Source organism: Spea bombifrons, chromosome 3, assembly GCF_027358695.1.
Source record: "Spea bombifrons isolate aSpeBom1 chromosome 3, aSpeBom1.2.pri, whole genome shotgun sequence".
Classification (NCBI taxonomy): Eukaryota; Metazoa; Chordata; class Amphibia; order Anura; family Pelobatidae; genus Spea; species Spea bombifrons.
The window spans coordinates 5,001-24,863 of record NC_071089.1 but is presented as its reverse complement, the minus strand read 5'-3'; the positions used below and the strand labels follow the sequence as shown (position 1 = coordinate 24,863).

The following is a 19,863-nucleotide window of genomic DNA, read 5'->3' as shown; positions in this document are numbered from 1 at the left end:
GTGGTGCAGGGGTTAATCTCTGTGGGTCTCTTGCAATAAAGATTTCAAGCAAAAGATTTGTGTTTGTGTCTTGATTTGGGATGGAGGTTTCTGAAAGAAAAGATCCATTGGCTTTGAGGGGTTAAACAACTGACTTTCCATTAAAGGGCTACTACTATACAAAAAACCTCCTTGTCCTACTGCCCGTGGGGAAACAATAGAATGTCTCGGTCATAATCACCCAGCTGGACTCTCTGACTAATGAAAGTCTATGGAGGAACGGACTTCATTAGCATTGCCATAAAGCATCAGCTCACATCACATGACTGACCGCAATGGTGACCTCCAGGTCTGCAGACAAAGCAATGTTAAAGCAGGTTTCGTGCTCAAGGATTTCTTTTCTTCTTTGGGCTTCTGTAAAGTAACCCTGACCTTTATTTTCCGCTTCAAAGATCTGCTTTAAGCAAAATGAGCACTTCAGGGTCTAGTTTGTATTCATTTATTTTGCTCTCTGGCACCTCTGTCTGCGTGACACATGGGAGCCACCGCCAGTTTAACAGGACAGGGTTTTTCTGTGAAATATTACCCCAATGAGCCCTTAGAAAACAGGTATGGCTTAGGTCCCGCATCCCAATGCAGTCCTCTAATATGGAGGTCTCCTTAAAGGCGCTGTTCCACTCAGACAGGATGTTAAATTATCTGTCTAGTTTGTTAAGCAAATAACCTTGACTTTATTCTTTCCTCTGAAAACGTAACCACATAAATACAAAAACACGTAAGAAGCTTTTTTTTTTTTTTAATTTATTTCTATGGGAACAACCAATGAGCGCCACTTTTGTTTCACATGACAAGCATTCGCTCAAGGAATTATAAATAATGCCACATTTTATAGAAAGAAGTTATTTTTCTGGGGAGGAACAGGGATGTTGTTTCTAACTCTGGGTTTAAATATAAAAGTGTGAAATTCAGCAGAGAAGGTGGAACGGCAGCTTTAGGAAACCCGAGTTACATGACCACAGAGCAAGCGATGGAGTAAACAACCGCGACTGAGTGTCAGTAAATCGTATCGGGACTCCTAGTTACGTTTACTTGGGAATAACGTTACCCTTGAGTAGGACTTCACAGGCTATCACTACACTAACGGGAAGCGGTGACTCTCCTCCTCACTCATTCTCATGGCTGCTTGTGCCGTCTGCAGCGCTCTTCTCCCTGAAACACTCGGGTTCCTAGGAAATAGACAGGTTTCAGTAAGCTCTTGGTTACTTACCGTCTTACTGGGAGCTTCAACCAAAGTGACACATCCAGGGGACAGCGACTGCTGAACAGCACAGCCATCGCTGCTCCTTTAACCACAAACTACATTGTCTGCAATGAATTACCAGTAGGTTTCTAAAGCTTTGACCCCCACGGCTGGTGCCGCTGTACTGCCAGAGTCCAGTGAGCAGACGCTATATTTAGACAATGCTTTTATTCACTGATCGCTTTGGTCATCATGTGTCCCGCGCCACTTAAGCAACTGCTCAACAAATTAAGTAAAATGAAAAAAGCTTTCGAAAAAATAAAGGAATGCGCTGGCGTCCCAATTCTGCCTCTTCTTTTAGCTTGATTGCAGCGGATAAAACACAGGGTCATGTTATGTGGAAGATTCTGTGTTGTCGTGAGCTGGTATGCGTACACGTGTTACTCAAATCCTCACATGGTATCCAAACACACCCGCTCTTTGGGACAGTCTTGAGGGCAGCTGATGAGTTCCCACCTTTCTTATAAAGCAGAAATGTCACTTTTTGCTGTGCACAGGAGCGGCCGCTCGGGACTGAATCGTCTGATTGACCAGCTTCTGCCAATCGGCATCTGATATCTGCTGAGCCCACAGCGGGACAGAAAGCGAAGGCAACTTCACAGCAGCCATCGTATTCTTTACCAGCTCCACGTGCTCTGCATGGTGTAAAATGAGAGGGTGTCAGAGGAACAGCTCTGGGGGCATTGTGTGTATAGGGGTGTAGGGTATGAGTGATGTGTGGTGCAGCGAGGGGCGTCAGGGCGCAGTGTATGGGCTGACCTCAAACAATGGACACGCAGGAGGTAAGTAATATGGGGGCATCATCCCCACTCACAGTGTTCTCTACACACCTGGATCCATTGGGATGGAGCTGGAAGCCGTCTCGCTCTCCTCCTCATCTTCGCTATCTGGTGGGGGATCGGGGAGGTGCAAACGCATTGCCTGAAACGCAGAGCAGAAGGAACAGGGTTAATAACTAGTATAAAGCTGCAGTAAAAGCAAATTACGGGGTAAAAGGCTCATCAGCAAGCCTGCCCCATATAATGTAATATGTATAAATCAGCGAGCCGTCCTCGGAATGAGGTATAGTTAAAGCAGCAAGCCGGCACTGTATAATTAATAAATTAGTTAGATGCCCTGTATGATGTATAGTTAATTCAGCGGTTCGGGGGTTATAAAGCTTTGTAGCTTTTTACATTTTATTGCAGTGGTCTCTGCCACTAAGCTTTCCAAAAATCTCTGCACACTAGCACTGACAGGGTTAACCTGCGATGCCCTGTCATGTTCTCAGTGAGAGCTCTGAGTCATGCACCAGTAGAGGGGATTTGCCCAGTTCTGCCCCATGTTCCGTCACCTGCAGCCGCTCCTGTAGATCCCCCTCAGTTTGGGCTCCTTCCTCTGGTTCCTGGTTTAGTGGCTGGTATTGGTATCCACTCTGGACACCATCTTCATCCTCCTCCTCCTCCTCTCCCCCACTAAAGGCTACAGGGGGATCTTGGGGGTCTCCAAGCTCATCATTCTGATTTGGAAAGATCCGTTCAGGACCCATCTACAAGAAATATAAACACGGAAGGGCATTAAAATTTTACCCTGCGCGGTAGTCAGGGGGAATCTCTTTATTTCTCTGTATCAAACCGCTATTGGTACCTCCTATACATCCAGCATTTTCCTTCAAAACATTTTGTTGCATTTTCACGACAGGGACGGTTATAACTTTGTGTGTAAACATTATTAGGTACCCGGCTTGGCCTCCTAGAGTTTCCTATTAAGTTCAATAACTCCTGTTGGATTTCCATGAACCCCACTACGCTCTGGGTACCCCTTGCGCCCCCCATCTGGGTGTCCCATTGAGCTCTGGGCACCCCTGCTGGCTCCCCTGGGTGCCCCATTGAGCTCTGGGTAACCCTGTGGGCTCCTCTGGGTGTCACATTGAGCTCTGGGAACCCATGAAGGCCCCCATGGGTGTCCCCCATTGAGCTCTGGGTACCCCTACTGGGTCCCCTGGGTGTCCCATTGAGCTATGTGGGCCTCTGCCAACGCCATTGAGCCTGTTTCACAAGCTTCAATGTGACTTCCTGAAATAACTTATGGCGCAGACACTTCGCCAGCCTCCAGACCTATTTTAGGCGCAACCTGACAAGAGGTCACAGGAGAGACGCGGCTTTAGAAGAACAGGAAGAAGACGAGAGGAGGGAGGTAGGTTCACCGGATTTATTATATTTACTTGCATTATATAAAAAAACAGAGTCCAGAGCCTCACAATTCATCACATGGCGGGTATCAAGGCTGAACAACAACAACAACCCTATGCCTGTCCTGGGAGGCCCTTATAATTTATTGTTTATATGGCGCTATCATATTCCGCAGCACTGTACAATGGGTAAACAAGACATGACAAATAGTATTTAACATAACAACTTGAGTTACAGAAACAAGAGGTAAGGTGGGTCCTATGCACAGGAACTTACAATCTAGAGTACAGAACGTTTTGTATGAATCGCTGCTCAGCTGCCGCCCTCTCGACTGACATATTAAAGACATAACAATCAAAATCACGTTATGTAGGGACAGCCATAACGACCCCCCACCCCGAATCCTATGTATTTTACCTCAAGTGCATGATAGGAAACAAAGTAGTGCAACCTAGAGTCATGTTTCAGTCTCTTAAAAGCAGGGAAGTTAATGGTATGGGGAATGGGGCAGGAATGGGGTACATGCAGCCTGGAGGACTAGTAGCAATCTTGACATGAAAGAAGCCTCTTGAGAATAGGACAGTGATGAGGTACAAGCAGCCCTTGGGTTATGTGAGAAAAAAATGGGGTACATGCAGCCTAAGGGGTGGAAGCAGTCTGGGGGACTGGGTCTGTAACAACAAGGTACATACAGCCTAGGGAGTAAAGGAGGCAGTAATGGGGCACATGGAGCCTAGGGGTAAAGGAGGCAGTAATGGGATACATGCAGCCTAGGGGGTAAAGGAGGCAGTAATGGGTTACAGGCAGTCTAGGGGGTAAAGGAGGCAGTAATGGGGCACATGGAGCCTAGGGGTAAAGAAGACAGCAATGGTGTACAGGCAGCCTAGGGGGTAAAGGAGGCAGTAATGGGGCACAGGGAGCCTAGGGGTAAAGGAGGCAATAATGGGGTACATGGTGCCAAGGGGGTAAAGAGGCAATAATGGGGTACATGCAGCCTAGGGGGTAAAGAAGACAGCAATGGTGTACAGGCAGCCTAGGGGGTAAAGGAGGCAGTAATGGGGCACAGGGAGCCTAGGGGTAAAGGAGGCAATAATGGGGTACATGGTGCCTAGGGGGTAAAGAGGCAATAATGGGGTACATGCAGCCTAGGGGGTAAAGGAGGCAGTAATGGGGTACAGGCAGCCTAGGGGGTAAAAAATGCAGCAATGGTGTACAGGCAGCCTAGGGGGTAAAGGAGGCAGTAATGGGGCACATGGAGCCTAGGGGGTAAAGGAGGCAATAATGTGGTACATGCAGCCTAGGGGGTAAATGAGGCAATAATGGGGTACATGGAGCCTAGGGGGTAAAGGAGGCAATAATGGGGTACATGGAGCCTAGGGGGTAAAGGAGGCAATAATGGGGTACATGGAGCCTAGGGGGTAAAGGAGGTAATAATGGGGTACATGGAGCCTAGGGGGTGAAGGAGGCAGTAATGGGATACATGCAGCCTAGGGGCTAAAGGAGGCAGTAATGGGATACATGCAGCCTAGGGGCTAAAGGAGGCAGTAATGGGATACATGCAGCCTAGGGGCTAAAGGAGGCAGTAATGGGATACATGCAGCCTAGGGGATAAAGAAGGCAGTAATGGGATACATGCAGCCTAGGGGCTAAAGGAGGCAGTAATGGGATACATTCAGCCTAGGGGGTAAAGAAGGCAGTAATGAGATACAGGCAGTCTATGGAGTAAAGGAGGCAGGAATGGGGTACAGGTAGCCTTGGGGTTTGGGGGCAGTAACGAGGTACAGGCAGCTTAGGGGTGAAAAGGGCAGTAATGGGTTATAGGCAGCTTTGGGGGCACTAATTGGGTTAGGGCAGCTTAGTGGGTAAAGGGGGCAGTAGGTGGCCGGCTAAATACTGTAAAGGGTAATAGGGCTTCTAGGCAGGATGCTCGGTACCTGAGGCTTCCTTTCACCTGGTAAACCCAACCGATCCGAGAATGACAGCAGCTGTATAACGACACTTCCGGTGGACTAGAGCTGTACGCGCGGAACTTCCGGCAGAGTGTGGCAGTTTCTGTTAGTCTGGTACATGCTGTTACGCACGTTTACGTAGTGGTTTTTGCTTGGCGACGTATGCGTGGCGGAAGCTCCAAGGTATTTCCGACCAGGTGTGGCGGAGGCTCTATTATATATTTCCGGCTAAGTGTGGCGGAATAGCCCAAGTCTTTCCGTCCGAGTGGACTCTGGCGCTGAGGTCGCTGTTATGGTGAGCTCTCTGACCGGGGCTGACTATTTGGGGCAAAGACTTTCGGTCTGGTCGCAGGTATAAAAAAAACCCCTACCCCCCATATTAACCCTTTAATTCACCAGACTGTACGCCCTAACACGCTTATCAATAACGGTCCTGCCTGCTGTTGGGGTAACTCAATGCGCACCCGAGTATTTAATGCTGTATAAAAGCGTGAATATTCGGGATTCCCTCTCTATACGGCGCCTCTTCGCCAAAGTACCCCAATCGGGCAACGGAGCCTTGTTAGAAGATAGGACTTCCCCCAAATTAAAGGGACGCTCCAGCAGCCACCTTGTGCATAACTGGGGGGGGGGGCTTTAAATTCACGCGTGGGCTCCATTGCACACGCGTGGGGGGATTCTGCAGGGGAAGTGTTCTGATGAAGCCTCCAGTGATCACTTGCTACTGGTTGGCTGCTTCACACCCACATCAGGCCAAGGGGAGAGGTTTTGCTGCAGCTTCTCCTAAAGGAAAATACTTTTAGTTTCTAAGCAATTTTCAGTCCTTTAATATGCACTCTTTGGTGAGTCTTTTTGGGACATTAGAGCGACCCGTTAAATAGTATTTCTTAGCTGTGTCTCCTAGGTGTGCACTGATTGGCCAGATTACGCTGAAACACATGACTTGGCAGGAGGTAAAGAAATTCTGAATGTCACCTGGGTTCAAGCAGGGATTCCAGTTGAGATAAAGCAGGGAGAAAAGCTCACATATCATCAAGTCAGCCCAAGGCTGTGTGACCCTGAGAATTTGCCCATTTACCCGAGACTGGGGTAACAACCCTGAGAATTTGCCCATTCACCCTGAGGCTGGGGTAACAACCCTGAGAATCTGCCCATTCCCCCCGAGACTGGGGTAACAACCCTGAGAATTTGCCCATTCACCCTGAGGCTGGGGTAACAACCCTGAGAATCTGCCCATTCCCCCCGAGACTGGAGTAACAACCCTGAGAATCTGCCCATAGCCCCCGAGGGGGGAATAACAGCCCTGAGAATTTGCCCATTCACCCCGAGGTTGGGGTCATAACCCTGAGAATCTGCCCATTCACCCCGATTGTTGTTGTTCGTATCTTCTTCCAATATATATATATTTAAGTTGAATGACGAGCCCAGGACGGATGACCCGTTCGGCTAACAATGTAAAGGATTTGTTGGTACCTCTGCCTATATGCAGACAGCTGCGGAAGAGCGCGGGGCCGGGTTTGGTCATTAATCTTCTTTTCTCCTATATAAGCAGTGCCTGGTGTGACGCACGGTCCCCTTCTTGCCCCGGCATGGTGTTGGGGGATGCCGCGGTGGACGGTGCACTTGGAGGGGGGTCCGCGCAGGGTGAATCATGCTGCGGTGGCTGTGGGACATCAGGTGTTTTCCTTTGGGGGTTACTGCTCAGGAGAGGACTACGACACTCTGCGCCAGATCGATGTGCATGTCTTCAACGTTGGTACGTCACAAGGTGCGGGGTGAGCGGGAGTCATCGGGCTGTCACATGCACTCACGTTTCTTCCTCCATATGCTCTCTCATAGTGTCTCTTCGATGGAGGAAGCTCCCACCTGCCTCCTGCTCTCCATCGAAGGTCCCGTACATGAGATACGGACACACCGCTGTACTGATCGATGATGTCATCTATATATGGGGCGGCCGTAATGATACCGAAGGAGCCTGCAATGTCCTTTATACATTTCACACAGGTCAGCCTACGGTATGCTTGTTACTGTAGTGTCCACAGGCCTTAAAGAGACAGGCATGTCATTTTATTATTCTTTACGTAACCTTTCTTTCGTGGACATTTAGCAGCGGCCACCTCCGGAGACTCTGCATAGTGTTTCTGTGTGAGCCCCTCTTCAGAGCATACCCCCCCCCGTCTAGCTTAATGGCCGGCTAGCCTGTGGCAGCTCCCCAGTCCTGCTGCTGGTAGAAGGCTGTGGGGATGGGGACTGCAGAGCCATCTTTGTTGCCGATCGGCTGGAGGTATCTGCTGATAAAATCACTCATGAAGGGTCACGGGAAGGAAAACAACAAAAGCTTCTTGGTTTATTGATGGTGGTGGGGGGGCAACTTTAAGAGGGGGAAAAAACAAATTTCCTTTTTTTAGGAAATCATCAGTGGGCAACTCCCGGTGTTACTGGTCGGATTCCTGGAGCACGAGATGGCCACTCAGCCTGCGTCCTGGAAAGGACTATGTATATCTTTGGAGGATATGAACAGATGGTGAGACTTATCAGTGGGCCGACGTATTCATCTGGCAAAGGAAACCTTGATGGCGGCCGCCCTGCAATGACTGAATTTAGAAACCTGTCTTGGGAACCTGCAGTAGAGATTTTTCCATCTGTAGGGCATTTCTGGAGCAGCGCATGTTCAGTAGTCAAACTTGCCAGTGCTAGTATTCTTATTATATTTTAATGGGGAGGTCCTATGAAGAAAAATCTTTAAGCATTAAACCCCAGCTCTGTATGCAGTTATAACCCCCCCACAAAACCTGGTTTTATCCCTATTTGTTCCAATAAACTCCCTTTATCTGCAGACCAGGAGCCGCCATTGTTTTCAGTCGTGATATTTTGGATGACTTTCCCGGCTCAAATACCACGCTGAGCTGATAATTTACAACAATGCTAATGAAGTGCGTTCCTCCATAGACTTTCATTAGTCAGAGTATATGATGGGGTGAAAAACAACTGCTTTAAAAAAAGAAAACATTTTTGTTTAATTCATAGGTATTGTGATACTAAAAAAAATGTGGGTTTCCACTTAACGTTTTTATTGGGAAATAGAGTTCAGAGAACTTTTCTCCCGTTTTTTCTTTCTATAAACACAGTCCGCTTCTGCCTGGGCTTGAGGACTTCTCTCCAAGTCCTAGTGTACTTGGGGCGTGGAGGGCAGATTTTCCTGACTGCTCTCTGCCCTTTCTTTCAGGCTGACTGCTTCTCCAATGATATCCACAAACTGGACACTAAGTTCATGAACTGGTCCCTTGTCAATGCCAAGGTAAAACGTGTTTAACTCTGGCCCCTTCATAATGCCTCCGACCCCTCTGGTTCCATGTAATTTCCTCTAGACCATTTGGTTATTTTAGCAGCAGGATCCACAATGTTGCTTCTGTTTGCAGGGAACCCCTGCTCGCTGGAGGGATTTTCACTCGGCCACAGTGATTGGGAATCGGATGTTTGTATTTGGTGGTCGGGCGGACAGATCGGGGCCGTTTCACTCCAACAACGAGATTTACTGCAACCGAATCTGTGTGTTTGACTTGGTGACAGAGAGCTGGGTAGAGGCTCCGCAGAGTACCCCACCGCTGGAGGGAAGGAGAAGCCACTCGGCATGTGAGTATCTGCCAAACGGCGCCAGCTTGGGAAGGAAAGGTGTATAAACATGCGCCACCAAGGTTTAAGCCAATACAATCGCAGGTTGGTAGTTGGGTTATTACTGGCAAATTTCACTTGAAAGGGTTATGGTTACCCATCCTGCGTAACAGAGTCATCTGCATGTTTTATTTGGGAAGGGGAGAGCTCTTGTGTGTCGGAACACCTCCGTTTCCCCGTTCATCTTCCTCGGGGTGCTGAGTGTGGGGTTTGTTATCGTCGCAGTTCCAGCTCGTTGTCTGATTGTCTCTGTGTCACAGTTGCGTACCGTGGAGAGCTGTATGTCTTCGGTGGATATAATGCTCGGCTGAACCGTCACTTTCAAGATCTGTGGAAATATACCCCAGGTACTGGCTTTCTGCTCATGTGGAACAGGGACAAGATCTTATTTGAGAGTTAGAGGTTGGGTGTGGTGCAGTTAGGGCCATTGCCCTGGCGGGGGGTAATGACTGGGGGCCTGTTGCCCTTCTTAGGGGGGGTAATGTTGGTTTGGCTGGAAGCTGCTGCCTCTCTATGAAGTAATGTTTACGTGGCTTGGCCCTTGCAGAGTGTCACCCCCTTTCTGCCGTTGTGTAAGACACCTGAGTGTCAGTTGCCAGGTTGTGTTCCTCCTGCATTGCGTGACGTGTCTTGAATGTCGCTCCTAGGCTTGTGTGCTAATTTATATTCTGTTACTTCTCATAGAGCTGGGGCGCTGGGTCCGCATGGAGGTTCAGGGGAAGGGACCATGTGCCCGACGCAGACAGTGCTGTTGCATTGTGGGAGACAAGATCTTGCTCTTTGGGGGCACCAGGTAACAGGACCAGACGTAACAGAGTCCAGGAGGCTCGGGGTGGCCCAGGGCTTGGTTGGCTATGATTAGAATGAATCAACGAGGTGTGTGATGTCCTATGGCCATTGCACTGGTGTAACTGGAGGTGGCAGATGGCGGGTTCTCATTACTTATGTCCCTTTTTTCCTTTCTCTCTCCTCCTCAGCCCGTCTCAGGATCAGGATATCCAGGATGGGTTTTACCTGATGGATCACTCGGACCTGTATATTCTGGACTTCAGTAAGTATCGGCGTGAGGGCGCTGCACCCCTGGGGTTATAGCTCAGTGCTTTATTACCAATTACATGACTGCTGCGACCCCTGGAGCCCTTCATACAGGATCTTTTGCATGTAATGCCCCATCTATGCCTTTGGGGGGAGGGATCTACTTGTTCCTGGAGTCAGGGCAGGAAAAGAATGAAATATAAACCTAACCATAGAACAATTGACAGTTTTTGTTGCTAGGACAGAGATTGCCGTTAATAGCGCATGCGCCAGTCAGAAATTATATTTATGAGGAGTGGCTGCTCACTGTATCCTTCCTTCAGGTCCCAGCCTGAAGACTCTGTGTAAACTGGCCGTATTACACTATAACTTGGACCAGTCCTGCCTGCCCCATGATATTCGGTAAGTACCCTCATGTCAGGGCTGTTCTCGGGCTGCGAGCTGCCCAATTTACTTACGTTTTGCGTTTGCGTCAGGTGGGAGTTATCCGCGATGACGACCAACAGCAACATCAGCCGCCCCCTGCTGTCTTCTCATGGATAGCGTGGCTCTGACCTCACGCATCTTACAGCGACTTTTTGTACGGTATCTCCTTATCCTTTATTAATGAGACTCCTGTGCCGCCTTCTCAGAGCTGCAATCTGTAATCAAAAGACGGTAAAACATGCACTTCTCCCCACGCTGATGCTGAACGGACGGCTCCTGCCTGCATACATTGCGTTCAGGAGGGTTCGCTTTTATTTGATGCATCTACATTTCTTTCCAAGGCTCTCGGGGGGGCCCGACGTGCCGGTGCTGACTGCGGATAAACACCCAAGTGTGTGAGGTGCCTGCGTTGCCTTAATGAACATGGACGACTGGATTTGGGCGCTGCGCCCGCTTGCGTGCCAGCGTTCCCAATGAGTGGGACATCCGCTGTGATCGTCAACAGCCAAGAGATAAGTCAAGCAGTTTCCAGACTGTTGGCAGCTATGAAATATATATTTGATGTGAGACATGCTCTGAAGCGTTAGGGCCACATTAACCAACATGATTATGCCGAGTGATATCCACAGGGTCTTCAGCCATCCCACCTGGACACGACTTGCCCCACCCACATCAATAAAAATGTATAATTTAAATAAAAAATAAATCAATCATTTTTTTAGGTGGTTTTGTTTGATGTAAGATGGCTTATACGGGGTCTCAGAGAGAGCCAAGTTATTCATAGACCCTGTGGGCCGTGTTTGTGTTATCTGTGAGCGGTCTCGGTAAAAGGAACGCATACATTTCAGAGTTTACCTGGATGGCAGCAGCATGAAAGAGCCGTTTGACCCTTTTGTAAACCTCTTATTTTTTTTTTCAGGTGGCTTTGTGCGTGGCCCAAGCTTTCTTAAATTACTTTACTCTTTTCTATGTTCTCCACTGGAGGTCAATTCCAGGTATCTACTGCCCTTTTTTCTGAGTAGGAGAACCAGTGCAAGCTAAAAGCATGGAGCGAATAATTACTATCTGCGGCTTGCATTTGATGTCTTTATGTGCTGACATCTACTACGATTCAATTGCATATTGTGGCTGGCCTGGTGCTTGTCAGAACAGACAGTGGTTTACATCAGTATTTTCCACCATATGAAGCATTTGTGTACCTGTTTCTTTGCAAACCTAACATGTATAGCTTGGACGAAAGATGAGACAGACTGGGGATATGATAGAAACGTTAAAATCCTTAAAGGGAGTCAACATAAAAAAGGAGAGAAAAACTTCCGCAACAAGAGGGCACCGTCTTAAATCAGAGAGGCCTCCGGCCGTAGGCTCTGTGCGGTAATGGAAGGCGGTGTAAAGGGTGCCTGTCTCCGGCCGTAGGCTCTTTGAGATAATGCAAGGCGGTGTAACGGGTGCCTGTCTCCGGCCGTAGGCTCTTTGCGATAATGCAAGGCCGTGTAACGGGTGCCTGTCTCCGGCCGTAGGCTCTGTGCAGCAACGCGGTGTAACGGGTGCCTGTCTCCAGCCGTAGGCTCTGTGCAGCAATGCGGTATAACGGGTGCCTGTCTCCGGCCGTAGGCTCTGTGCAGCAACGCGGTATAACGGGTGCCTGTCTCCGGCCGTAGGCTCTGTGCAGCAACGCGGTGTAACGGGTGCCTGTCTCCGGCCGTAGGCTCTGTGCAGCAACGCGGTGTAACGGGTGCCTGTCTCCAGCCGTAGGCTCTGTGCAGCAACGCGGTATAACGGGTGCCTGTCTCCGGCCGTAGGCTCTGTGCAGCAACGCGGTGTAACGGGTGCCTGTCTCCGGCCGTAGGCTCTGTGCAGCAACGCGGTGTAACGGGTGCCTGTCTCCGGCCGTAGGCTCTGTGCAGCAACGCGGTATAACGGGTGCCTGTCTCCGGCCGTAGGCTCTGTGCAGCAACGCGGTGTAACGGGTGCCTGTCTCCGGCCGTAGGCTCTGTGCAGCAACGCGGTGTAACGGGTGCCTGTCTCCGGCCGTAGGCTCTGTGCAGCAACGCGGTATAACGGGTGCCTGTCTCCGGCCGTAGGCTCTGTGCGGGCAACGCGGTGTAACGGATGCCTGTCTCCGGCCGTAGGCTCTGTGCAGCAACGCGGTGTAACGGGTGCCTGTCTCCGGCCGTAGGCTCTGTGCAGCAACGCGGTGTAACGGGTGCTTGTCTCCGGCTGTAGGCTCTGTGCAGTAATGCAACACGGTGTAACAGGTGCCTGCCTCTGGCGTTACATCGCGTTGCTGCACAGAGCCTAACAGGTGCCTGTCTCCGGCTATAGGCTCTGTGCGATAACGCAACGCGGTGTAATGGATGCCTGTCTCCGGCCATAGGCTCTGTGCAGTAATGCGGTGACCTCCAGCCATATGTTAGCTTCACAATCATTTTTTTATAAACACACAAAAGAAAGCCCTGCGCTCAAACTCCCATCATTCTTGGGCGGCAGCAACGGCTATAGTATTCATCAGCCCAAAATACATAGAACAAACACCGAAAAAAGTTACCTGCGCACTATCCCAAACACCTGTGCTTATATAGACAAATGGAGGTTTTTAGTTTCACTCCAATGGCCATTAAAATGGAAGCTCGCCTGCCACGTCATGGCAAACCTCTTAGGCGAGTCCTACACTATACCATTCACCTCGCTGCTGTGAGCTAAAGGTAAAAATCTCTAATGAGATAAAGAGGGGTATTCTCTTGAACCCCTACACATTTATTAGCCCTTAATAGGGACCACAAAAAATCATTTTTTTATGTTTAACTGTTTCGATTCCAAATTCCTCTTTATGAAAATGACCAGGTGTCTCCTATAAACTGGTGCCCAAAATGTCTCTGTACGTTTAACCCCTTCACAACTTAACGCTGTAACAGTACATTGTGAGCAGCACAGAAGCCCAGAGCCTGCCGGTAGGTCGGCCCCCGTCTAGTCGCTCGTTTCACCTGCTGTAAAGACTCAAACTGTAATCAGTCGTTGGTCTCGTCCTAGATTCAGGAGCCGTATGTCTATCCCATGTATGTTTAATACCCTCACCATATTACTCTCTACCAAGTCTGTTCCGCTTATCCACCAACCTCTCATTAAAGAAAAGTTTATTCCATTTTAGCCTCTGACCCACCGGTGTTAGATTATACCCTTGTTGTAGGTGTACCGACACTCGCTGAGAACACCTGCTCGCTCGTCCTGTCTCGGCGCTGGTGGTGCTGTTGCAATTGCTCGCTGTGGAGAAGCTCGTAGGGTTTGGAGGGCTGGTTCCAGGTCTCTGAGAAACAATAAAAATGATGTAAAGTCAAAACAATTCTACGGACGCCACTGACAGCACCGTGTGTCGCCCCTGTGTGCTGCTGGTGTGCATATATACTCCGTGCATGCGTTGTGTACACACACTGTATGTAGGTGACTGGGAGCATGGTGTGTGACTGTGTTGTTGTGTATACACTGTGTGCGTGGTGTGTGACTGTTGCGTACAAACTGTGTGCATGGTGTGTGACTGTTGTTGTGTTTACACAGTGTGCAAGGTGTGTGACTGTGTTGTTGTGTACAAACACTGTACGTAGGTCAGTGACTGTTGTTGCGCTGTTGCGGACGGTGGGTGACTTCTTCCCGACCTAAATAAGCTGATGCAGCGGTTGCTATAGTAACACGTGTCCGCCGAAGGGACGAGCCCATCCTTTTCCGGCGTGAGCGCGCGTTTAGATTGTCAGGCTGAACGCAGGAAGTGTTTGTCACGTGACCGGAAACATACCGGATAGCTGTGAGCGGAGGGGGCGAGTTCCGTATCGTGAGGGTGAGGGACACGTGTGGTGTTTATAACGGGGGAATAAGGTCTGGAGGTTAAACTCTTGTGGAGCTGAAGTCACGGGTTTTGGTGTCATGGGGTGTTTAAATCTTAGAGTGTTCGGGTCGGGGGCGGTGTATGGGGTCTGAGGTCGGGGGTTTCAGTGTTGGGTTCTTCTCTCTGCAGGAACGGCGGGTGGAAGTTCTCCAGGTCACAGTAAAGGATTAAGCCGCCCAGAAAGGATGAGAAGGCAGCCTATCGGCCCCCCGAGATACCGGGAAACTGTGAGAGAGCCAAGCCCCGAGCTTCACGAAGAATCCAGCTCTGAAGACACGGACGGCGAAGACGTAGAGAGCGGAGAGGAGGGCGAGGAAACTCAGCATGGTGAAGGTGGGCGTTCTTCAAAATGAGGAAAAACCACCTGCCGCTGCCCGTCTTCTCTGGGGTCCGATGATTCTTGCCACTGGCTGCTTAAAAACTGATCGAAATCCGCAGTAGCCCTTCTTAAACACAGGGGTCTAAACAAACCCCCATCCGCAGCGCTTTCAGAGCGGGTGCAGGAGATGTGTTCCTGCGGGACATTTAGCTGATGGGTGGGGGGATTCTGCTCGCTGCATTTTCCAAATGGACCCCTTGGAAGGTTAAAGGACCCCCGAGGTATTGTATGCGTTAGACTGCGTGTACTGACTGGGGCGTCCCCTGGAAGGTTCTCCGTTGGCGCATTAAAATATCAGAGTTCATTAATGTTACTAAAGTGTGAGGTTTCCTTCAGGAAGTATCTGCACTCCGACTGACGACAATGGCCGCCTCCATGTCTGCGGATAAAGGGACTTTATTGGTACTAAACAATGATCTGTCTTCATGTTTGACCGTTAGTTCATCCCCACCATCAATGCATTTTCCAGAGAGGGACCACTGAGTCCTATGCAATTAAGTGAAAGTGATGGCCGTGGAGTCCCTTTAATTAGCCATGTGTCAATTATACAGTATATAACAAAACTACGAATAGCAGGCAACCTGGCTGTGGACACTTCTCTGAATTGATATCCGCATTTGCCCTCAGAGGGATCTCTGGGAAGTCGGCGATCCCATCCCTGCTAATCCAAATTTGGTTTCAAGCAAATCTGAACCTATCACTCCACAGAGACCAACTGATTAATAAAAATTTGTGAAAAAGTGAATTTTATTGAGCATTCATGCTGTGAAGTGATTTGTTTGGATCCTAGGATTGGCTTTGGCAACAACTTGGAATTACGGATTATATATATATATATATGTGTAAACCCTGCTGGTCTAGAGATTTTCTATTTACTCCATCTTGTAGCCAGTTATTAGTAAGAAAATGACGGCTAGGAAAGGAGCGGTCACCCTTGTTCCCGTTACAGCATGTGTGTGTGTGTATATATATGTGTATATATGTATGTATGTATATATATATATATATATATATATATATATATATATTCCATAGAGACACGAGCTCACTGGTCTTTTCATTAAGATAATTATTTATTGGAAAGACCTGTGAGTTTCTCTATAGATTGATGTATTGTTGGAAAACGTTATAACAAGTTACTGATGGGCCGACTGCGGGAGGATTCTGTTTGTATGGGAGGTTTGATATATTCTATGTGTGTTTGCTTTTGATATATTGCAACTAGAGAAGAACTATATAAATATATAAGGATCGTTTTTGTTTAATCCCCAGAACTTTCCACAATGTCTTTCGAAGACTTGCTCCAACTGCAGAACAAGGTTGGTACTAAAGAACTTTACCGACAAATGAAAGGAGCGAGCGGAGGGCGGCGTGAGGACCCTGAAAAGGCGAGGCCTGGCAAAGATCAGTGAGTACTGACGGGACCAAGGCCTAAATCCTTACGTTTATCTATTAATTGTGTGTGTAATGGTAAGGCTCTGTACAGTCTACCTCACCTTGGTGGAGAGTACATCACATGGATGCAGGCAGAAGCCAAAAAGGGACCACTCGGCTATCCTATTCTGTCGATATTCTTCCCATATATCTCTTGGTGCCTCTAGAAGGACTGCTGCGTCTCTTTGTGTTGGTTACGGGGTATTTCTGGGGTCCCTCCAAGAGCAGTGGTCCGTTCGATTACCATCTGCTTGTGTGTTTGCGAGACAGGAGGTTTGGACTTTTCAGTTATGTTGTCATCACCTGGGGTGACGTTGTTTACATGTTTCATTTCCTGTTCCAGACCTCTGGAGATGTCTTCTAAGAGACCTGTTGCCTTTCTGCGAAAAGTGACTGGTGCCAAAAAAGAGGTTGGATGGTCTGAAAACTGCATTAATGTTGTGCCTTTATATATAGTGTATATGTAGCATTGTTTATAAAAGGCATTTACCAATCTTGTTGCTAGATATTTCTGGGTGTAATAGAGCCTGGGGGATAAGCCTCAGGTACACAGCATGTCGGTACCTTCCCTGCCATGTGGCGGCTCTACACATCGTTGGAAATCTTTTTTGCTCGTTTTGTAAATATTTTGGGACAGAGAGCGAATCACATCAGGGCCATTGCACTCCTCAGTAAAACGCTTGGGAATGGCTTCTAAACCGGTGGCTTTCTGGAAGTTTCTATACTTTTTGCCTTTGAGCCTCGGTGGGCCGGCTGCTGTGTGGGATTTGTCACCTGACACAAGTTGTGCTGTTCATTACATTTTTTTAAACCCCTTCCAGATGCGAAGGGATCCTCGGTTTGATGACCTTTCAGGCGAGTTCAAGCCAGAAGTGTTTGAGAAGACGTACACGTTCCTTGAAGATGTAAAGAAGCGAGAGAAGGAGGTAGATGTCCCTGCCTTGGCTTAACTTTCAAAGTGTTTTCCATTTCTTGCGCTTCATAATGAATCCGTGTTCTTCAATATAATTTATCATGCAGAATATTTACGTTGAGTGGGGCAGTGGATCTGCCTGCATGTTACCTACTAACACTAAACACCTTGGTGTTTGCAATTCAACATGAACAATGAATAAGAACCCCACATTATGTGTAGCCTGTGGGAGCTGCCATCTGCAGGCTTATTCCTCCCCGTTTACCTTTTTCTCATGTTAAGTTGCTGATGGTTTGGGCTGCCTTTGTAAGGATGGGGAGGAGAAGGAGGGGTGAAAGAGAACTTCAGTTTAAGAATTTGATCAGATAATGCTGGCTTTCTGCCACTGATCTTATAGATAGAAAAAGGGTGCTGATGAACGCAATAAAAGGGTGTGTTTATTTACCAATATAATCCCAAATGATTAATGAGTGCAGTTTAAACAAAGACAAACACCACAGTTGTCTCACAATGACAACCGAAATAAGACTAGTTGTAACGCGCATCTAACCGAATGCAATACTTCCCAACTTACTTCTTCATGTGATACTTCTATCTCAGGAAAAAGGCACAGAACGTGGGAAAACCACTTATAGTGTAGTATTTAAATATAGATAACAAGAATGGGCGAGATTTACAATCTCCACTCATTTGTTATGTAGAGGACAACCTCTAGTATACAAAAGTATCTTCTAGCTCATCAAAACAGAAGCGTATCAGATGTAACTCAGAAAGGAAATACAGTCGTGGTCAAAGGTTTTGAGAATGAAAGTATTGGTCTTCACAAAGTTTGCTGCTTCAGTGTTCTTAGATATGTTTGTCAGATATTACCATGGTAACACTGAAGTATAATTACCAGCATTTCATGAAAATTCCATTAAGTTTATGCAAAGAGTGTATATTTGCGGTGTTGACCTCTGCAGTCTGCCCCGGCATGCCATCCATTACCCGGACTCCCTGATGCATTTTTCACAATTAAATCTCTCGGAGTTCTTGGTGATCCGATAAATGGTTGGTTTAGGTGCAATCTTACCAGCAGCAATAACCTTGCCTGTGAAGCCCTTTTTGTGCAAAGCAATGATGACTGCATGTGTTTCCTTGAATCTTACCAGAGGAAGAACAATTATTTCAAGCACCACCCTTTTAAAGCTTCCAGTCTGTTATTCTAACTCAATCAGCAGAACAGAGTGATCTCCAGCCCTCTCACCTGTGTGAACGAGAGAGTTAACATTCTGGAGTTAATGCAAATTCAACGTCTAAACTGAAAATTAATATTTGTGTCAAAACTTTTGGCCACGCCTGTATACAACCCTCCCTATGGCTCCTTCTATTAGTCAATATAACCCTCCATGTAATCCCTCCTATTACTACATACAACCCTACCTATAAGGTTTTGTTCTGCTTGACTTTCTCAGTTAATCCCATTTTTGTCAATAATTCTCCTGTTACTACCTGTAACCCTAAAACTTCCACAATTCCCTCCTATTTTCTAAACCCTCTTTATCCCCTTTCTCTATTGCTAACATTGGAGACAGAAACTCTAAAACTGAGAGTCTTGATGGAATCGACTTACTTGCCTCTGACTCTCAAGGCATTCTTACTGTTGGATTGGTTGTTTTGGTTTTTTTCCCCCCACACTCTTATACGTGCACGTCATTCTCTCCCATAGATTGTGAACAAGAAACTGAGGAAGGTCAGTAACCCGGAACTGAAGGACAAGCTGGAGCAACTCTTGCGCAGAATGGTGAGGACCGCTCGTCAGGGGCAGGATATGGCATCGGAAGAGCTGGTTTTGACAGTTGCTTTTCTATTAAGGATCAACAGGAAAAAGCCTCTCAGGAAAAGCAGAAAATGAGAGAGAGACAGCTAGAGTTCAAGAAACAGCAGAGGGAGCAGGCCGCACATGGGAAGAAGCCATTCTACTTGAAGAGAGGTAAGTGGTGTAAAGCAAGAGCAATAAGAGGAATTTCAGCCTGAGGGATTGGGGGTGTCCAGTCGAAACAAGCAGGACATGACAATGTTGCAGAACCTTTGCATGTAATTAAGCTGAAGTAAGGCAGTCAACGTTATTGAAGAGTACTTGGGAGAACGCCATCCGATATTAGGTTGGTTACAGGTACGTTATTAACATGAAGTGTAATGATGAGAAACCAGTTAAACAGTCCTTCTCTGGCCTTTAGGTGACCTTCAGAAAATGGAGCTTGCGGAAAAATTCAATGAACTAAAGAAACAAGGGAAGCTGGAAAATTTTCTGAGCAAAAAGCGAAAACGGAATTCAAATAAAGATCGTAAGAGACTTCCAAACCTCTAACCTGAGCTACTGGAGCGCCTCATCCACATTTCACAAGGGAGATGCAAGTGTGGTGTGATGAGGTGTCTATCCATATGGCAAAAGCTTGGTCAATACTCCAGCTGCCCCTGATACAAATTGGCCTTGTTCTGAGCAGCTAACAAATCTCATCCACCACATTGGAGTAGTACAGTTCAGGGGGTGGACATTTCCTGTGTATTGAGATGGGTTGGGAGAGTTTAAATAAAATCGCAATATTTTTTTTTTTTTATTTTAAATATACAATAAACACTGACTGCTGACCCTTTTCTGCTTTTTAATCATCGGACACTATATTGTCTCTGAACATATTAACCTGGCCTCTTTTATAGTGTGGAGGGGCAGAGGGAGGTGGAGGTG

At 47.7% G+C, this 19,863-nt stretch overlaps 3 protein-coding genes across 8 annotated transcripts; 2 read left to right on the top strand and 1 right to left on the bottom strand.

Annotated features, from left to right (window-relative positions):
* Window positions 1-1,432: 1,432 nt before the first annotated feature.
* Window positions 1,433-5,505, bottom strand: MEA1 (male-enhanced antigen 1). The gene is made up of 4 exons (XM_053458897.1): window positions 5,385-5,505; window positions 2,613-2,807; window positions 2,110-2,200; window positions 1,433-1,914 (listed from the first exon to the last, which is right to left on the bottom strand). Exons 2-4 carry the CDS (start codon window positions 2,805-2,807, stop codon window positions 1,757-1,759), a joined length of 444 nt encoding a protein of 147 aa, XP_053314872.1. The 5' UTR covers window positions 5,385-5,505; the 3' UTR covers window positions 1,433-1,756.
* KLHDC3 (kelch domain containing 3) lies at window positions 3,370-11,247 on the top strand. Of its 6 annotated transcripts, none has more exons than XM_053458892.1 (11): window positions 3,370-3,454; window positions 6,949-7,155; window positions 7,239-7,403; window positions 7,808-7,923; window positions 8,626-8,697; window positions 8,819-9,032; window positions 9,332-9,418; window positions 9,756-9,864; window positions 10,049-10,122; window positions 10,430-10,508; window positions 10,583-11,247. In XM_053458892.1, exons 2-11 carry the CDS (start codon window positions 7,002-7,004, stop codon window positions 10,647-10,649), a joined length of 1,137 nt encoding a protein of 378 aa, XP_053314867.1. In that variant the 5' UTR covers window positions 3,370-3,454; window positions 6,949-7,001; the 3' UTR covers window positions 10,650-11,247. The 6 variants fall into 6 exon arrangements, with proteins under 6 accessions (XP_053314867.1, XP_053314871.1, XP_053314866.1 ...); XM_053458896.1 differs by having other exon boundaries at window positions 3,405-3,454; window positions 6,952-7,155; XM_053458891.1 differs by lacking the exon at window positions 3,370-3,454 and adding an exon at window positions 5,559-5,694 and having other exon boundaries at window positions 6,952-7,155.
* On the top strand, window positions 11,006-19,462 carry RRP36 (ribosomal RNA processing 36; the record flags this gene model as incomplete). The annotated part of the gene is made up of 9 exons (XM_053458922.1): window positions 11,006-11,095; window positions 11,452-11,527; window positions 14,539-14,742; window positions 16,061-16,196; window positions 16,566-16,632; window positions 17,044-17,148; window positions 18,844-18,918; window positions 18,990-19,107; window positions 19,355-19,462. Coding segments are annotated over exons 1-9 (979 nt in total), but the record flags the coding sequence as incomplete, so codon positions are not given.
* Window positions 19,463-19,863: the final 401 nt, after the last annotated feature.

What these genes read in the sequence shown, in the direction of transcription:
- MEA1 (XM_053458897.1), bottom strand. Translation starts at nt 2,807, where the DNA reads ATGGGTCCTGAACGGATCTTTCCAAATCAGAATGATGAGCTTGGAGAC. An exon ending in ATCTACAGGAGCGGCTGCAG is followed by an intron (nt 2,201 to 2,612) that starts GTGACGGAACAT and finishes TCTGCGTTTCAG; the next exon opens with GCAATGCGTTTGCACCTCCC. An exon ending in CTCCATCCCAATGGATCCAG is followed by an intron (nt 1,915 to 2,109) that starts GTGTGTAGAGAA and finishes TACACCATGCAG; the next exon opens with AGCACGTGGAGCTGGTAAAG.
- KLHDC3 (XM_053458892.1), top strand. Translation starts at nt 7,002, where the DNA reads ATGCCGCGGTGGACGGTGCACTTGGAGGGGGGTCCGCGCAGGGTGAAT. An exon ending in GGTCCCTTGTCAATGCCAAG is followed by an intron (nt 8,698 to 8,818) that starts GTAAAACGTGTT and finishes TTCTGTTTGCAG; the next exon opens with GGAACCCCTGCTCGCTGGAG. An exon ending in TGCCTGCCCCATGATATTCG is followed by an intron (nt 10,509 to 10,582) that starts GTAAGTACCCTC and finishes CGTTTGCGTCAG; the next exon opens with GTGGGAGTTATCCGCGATGA.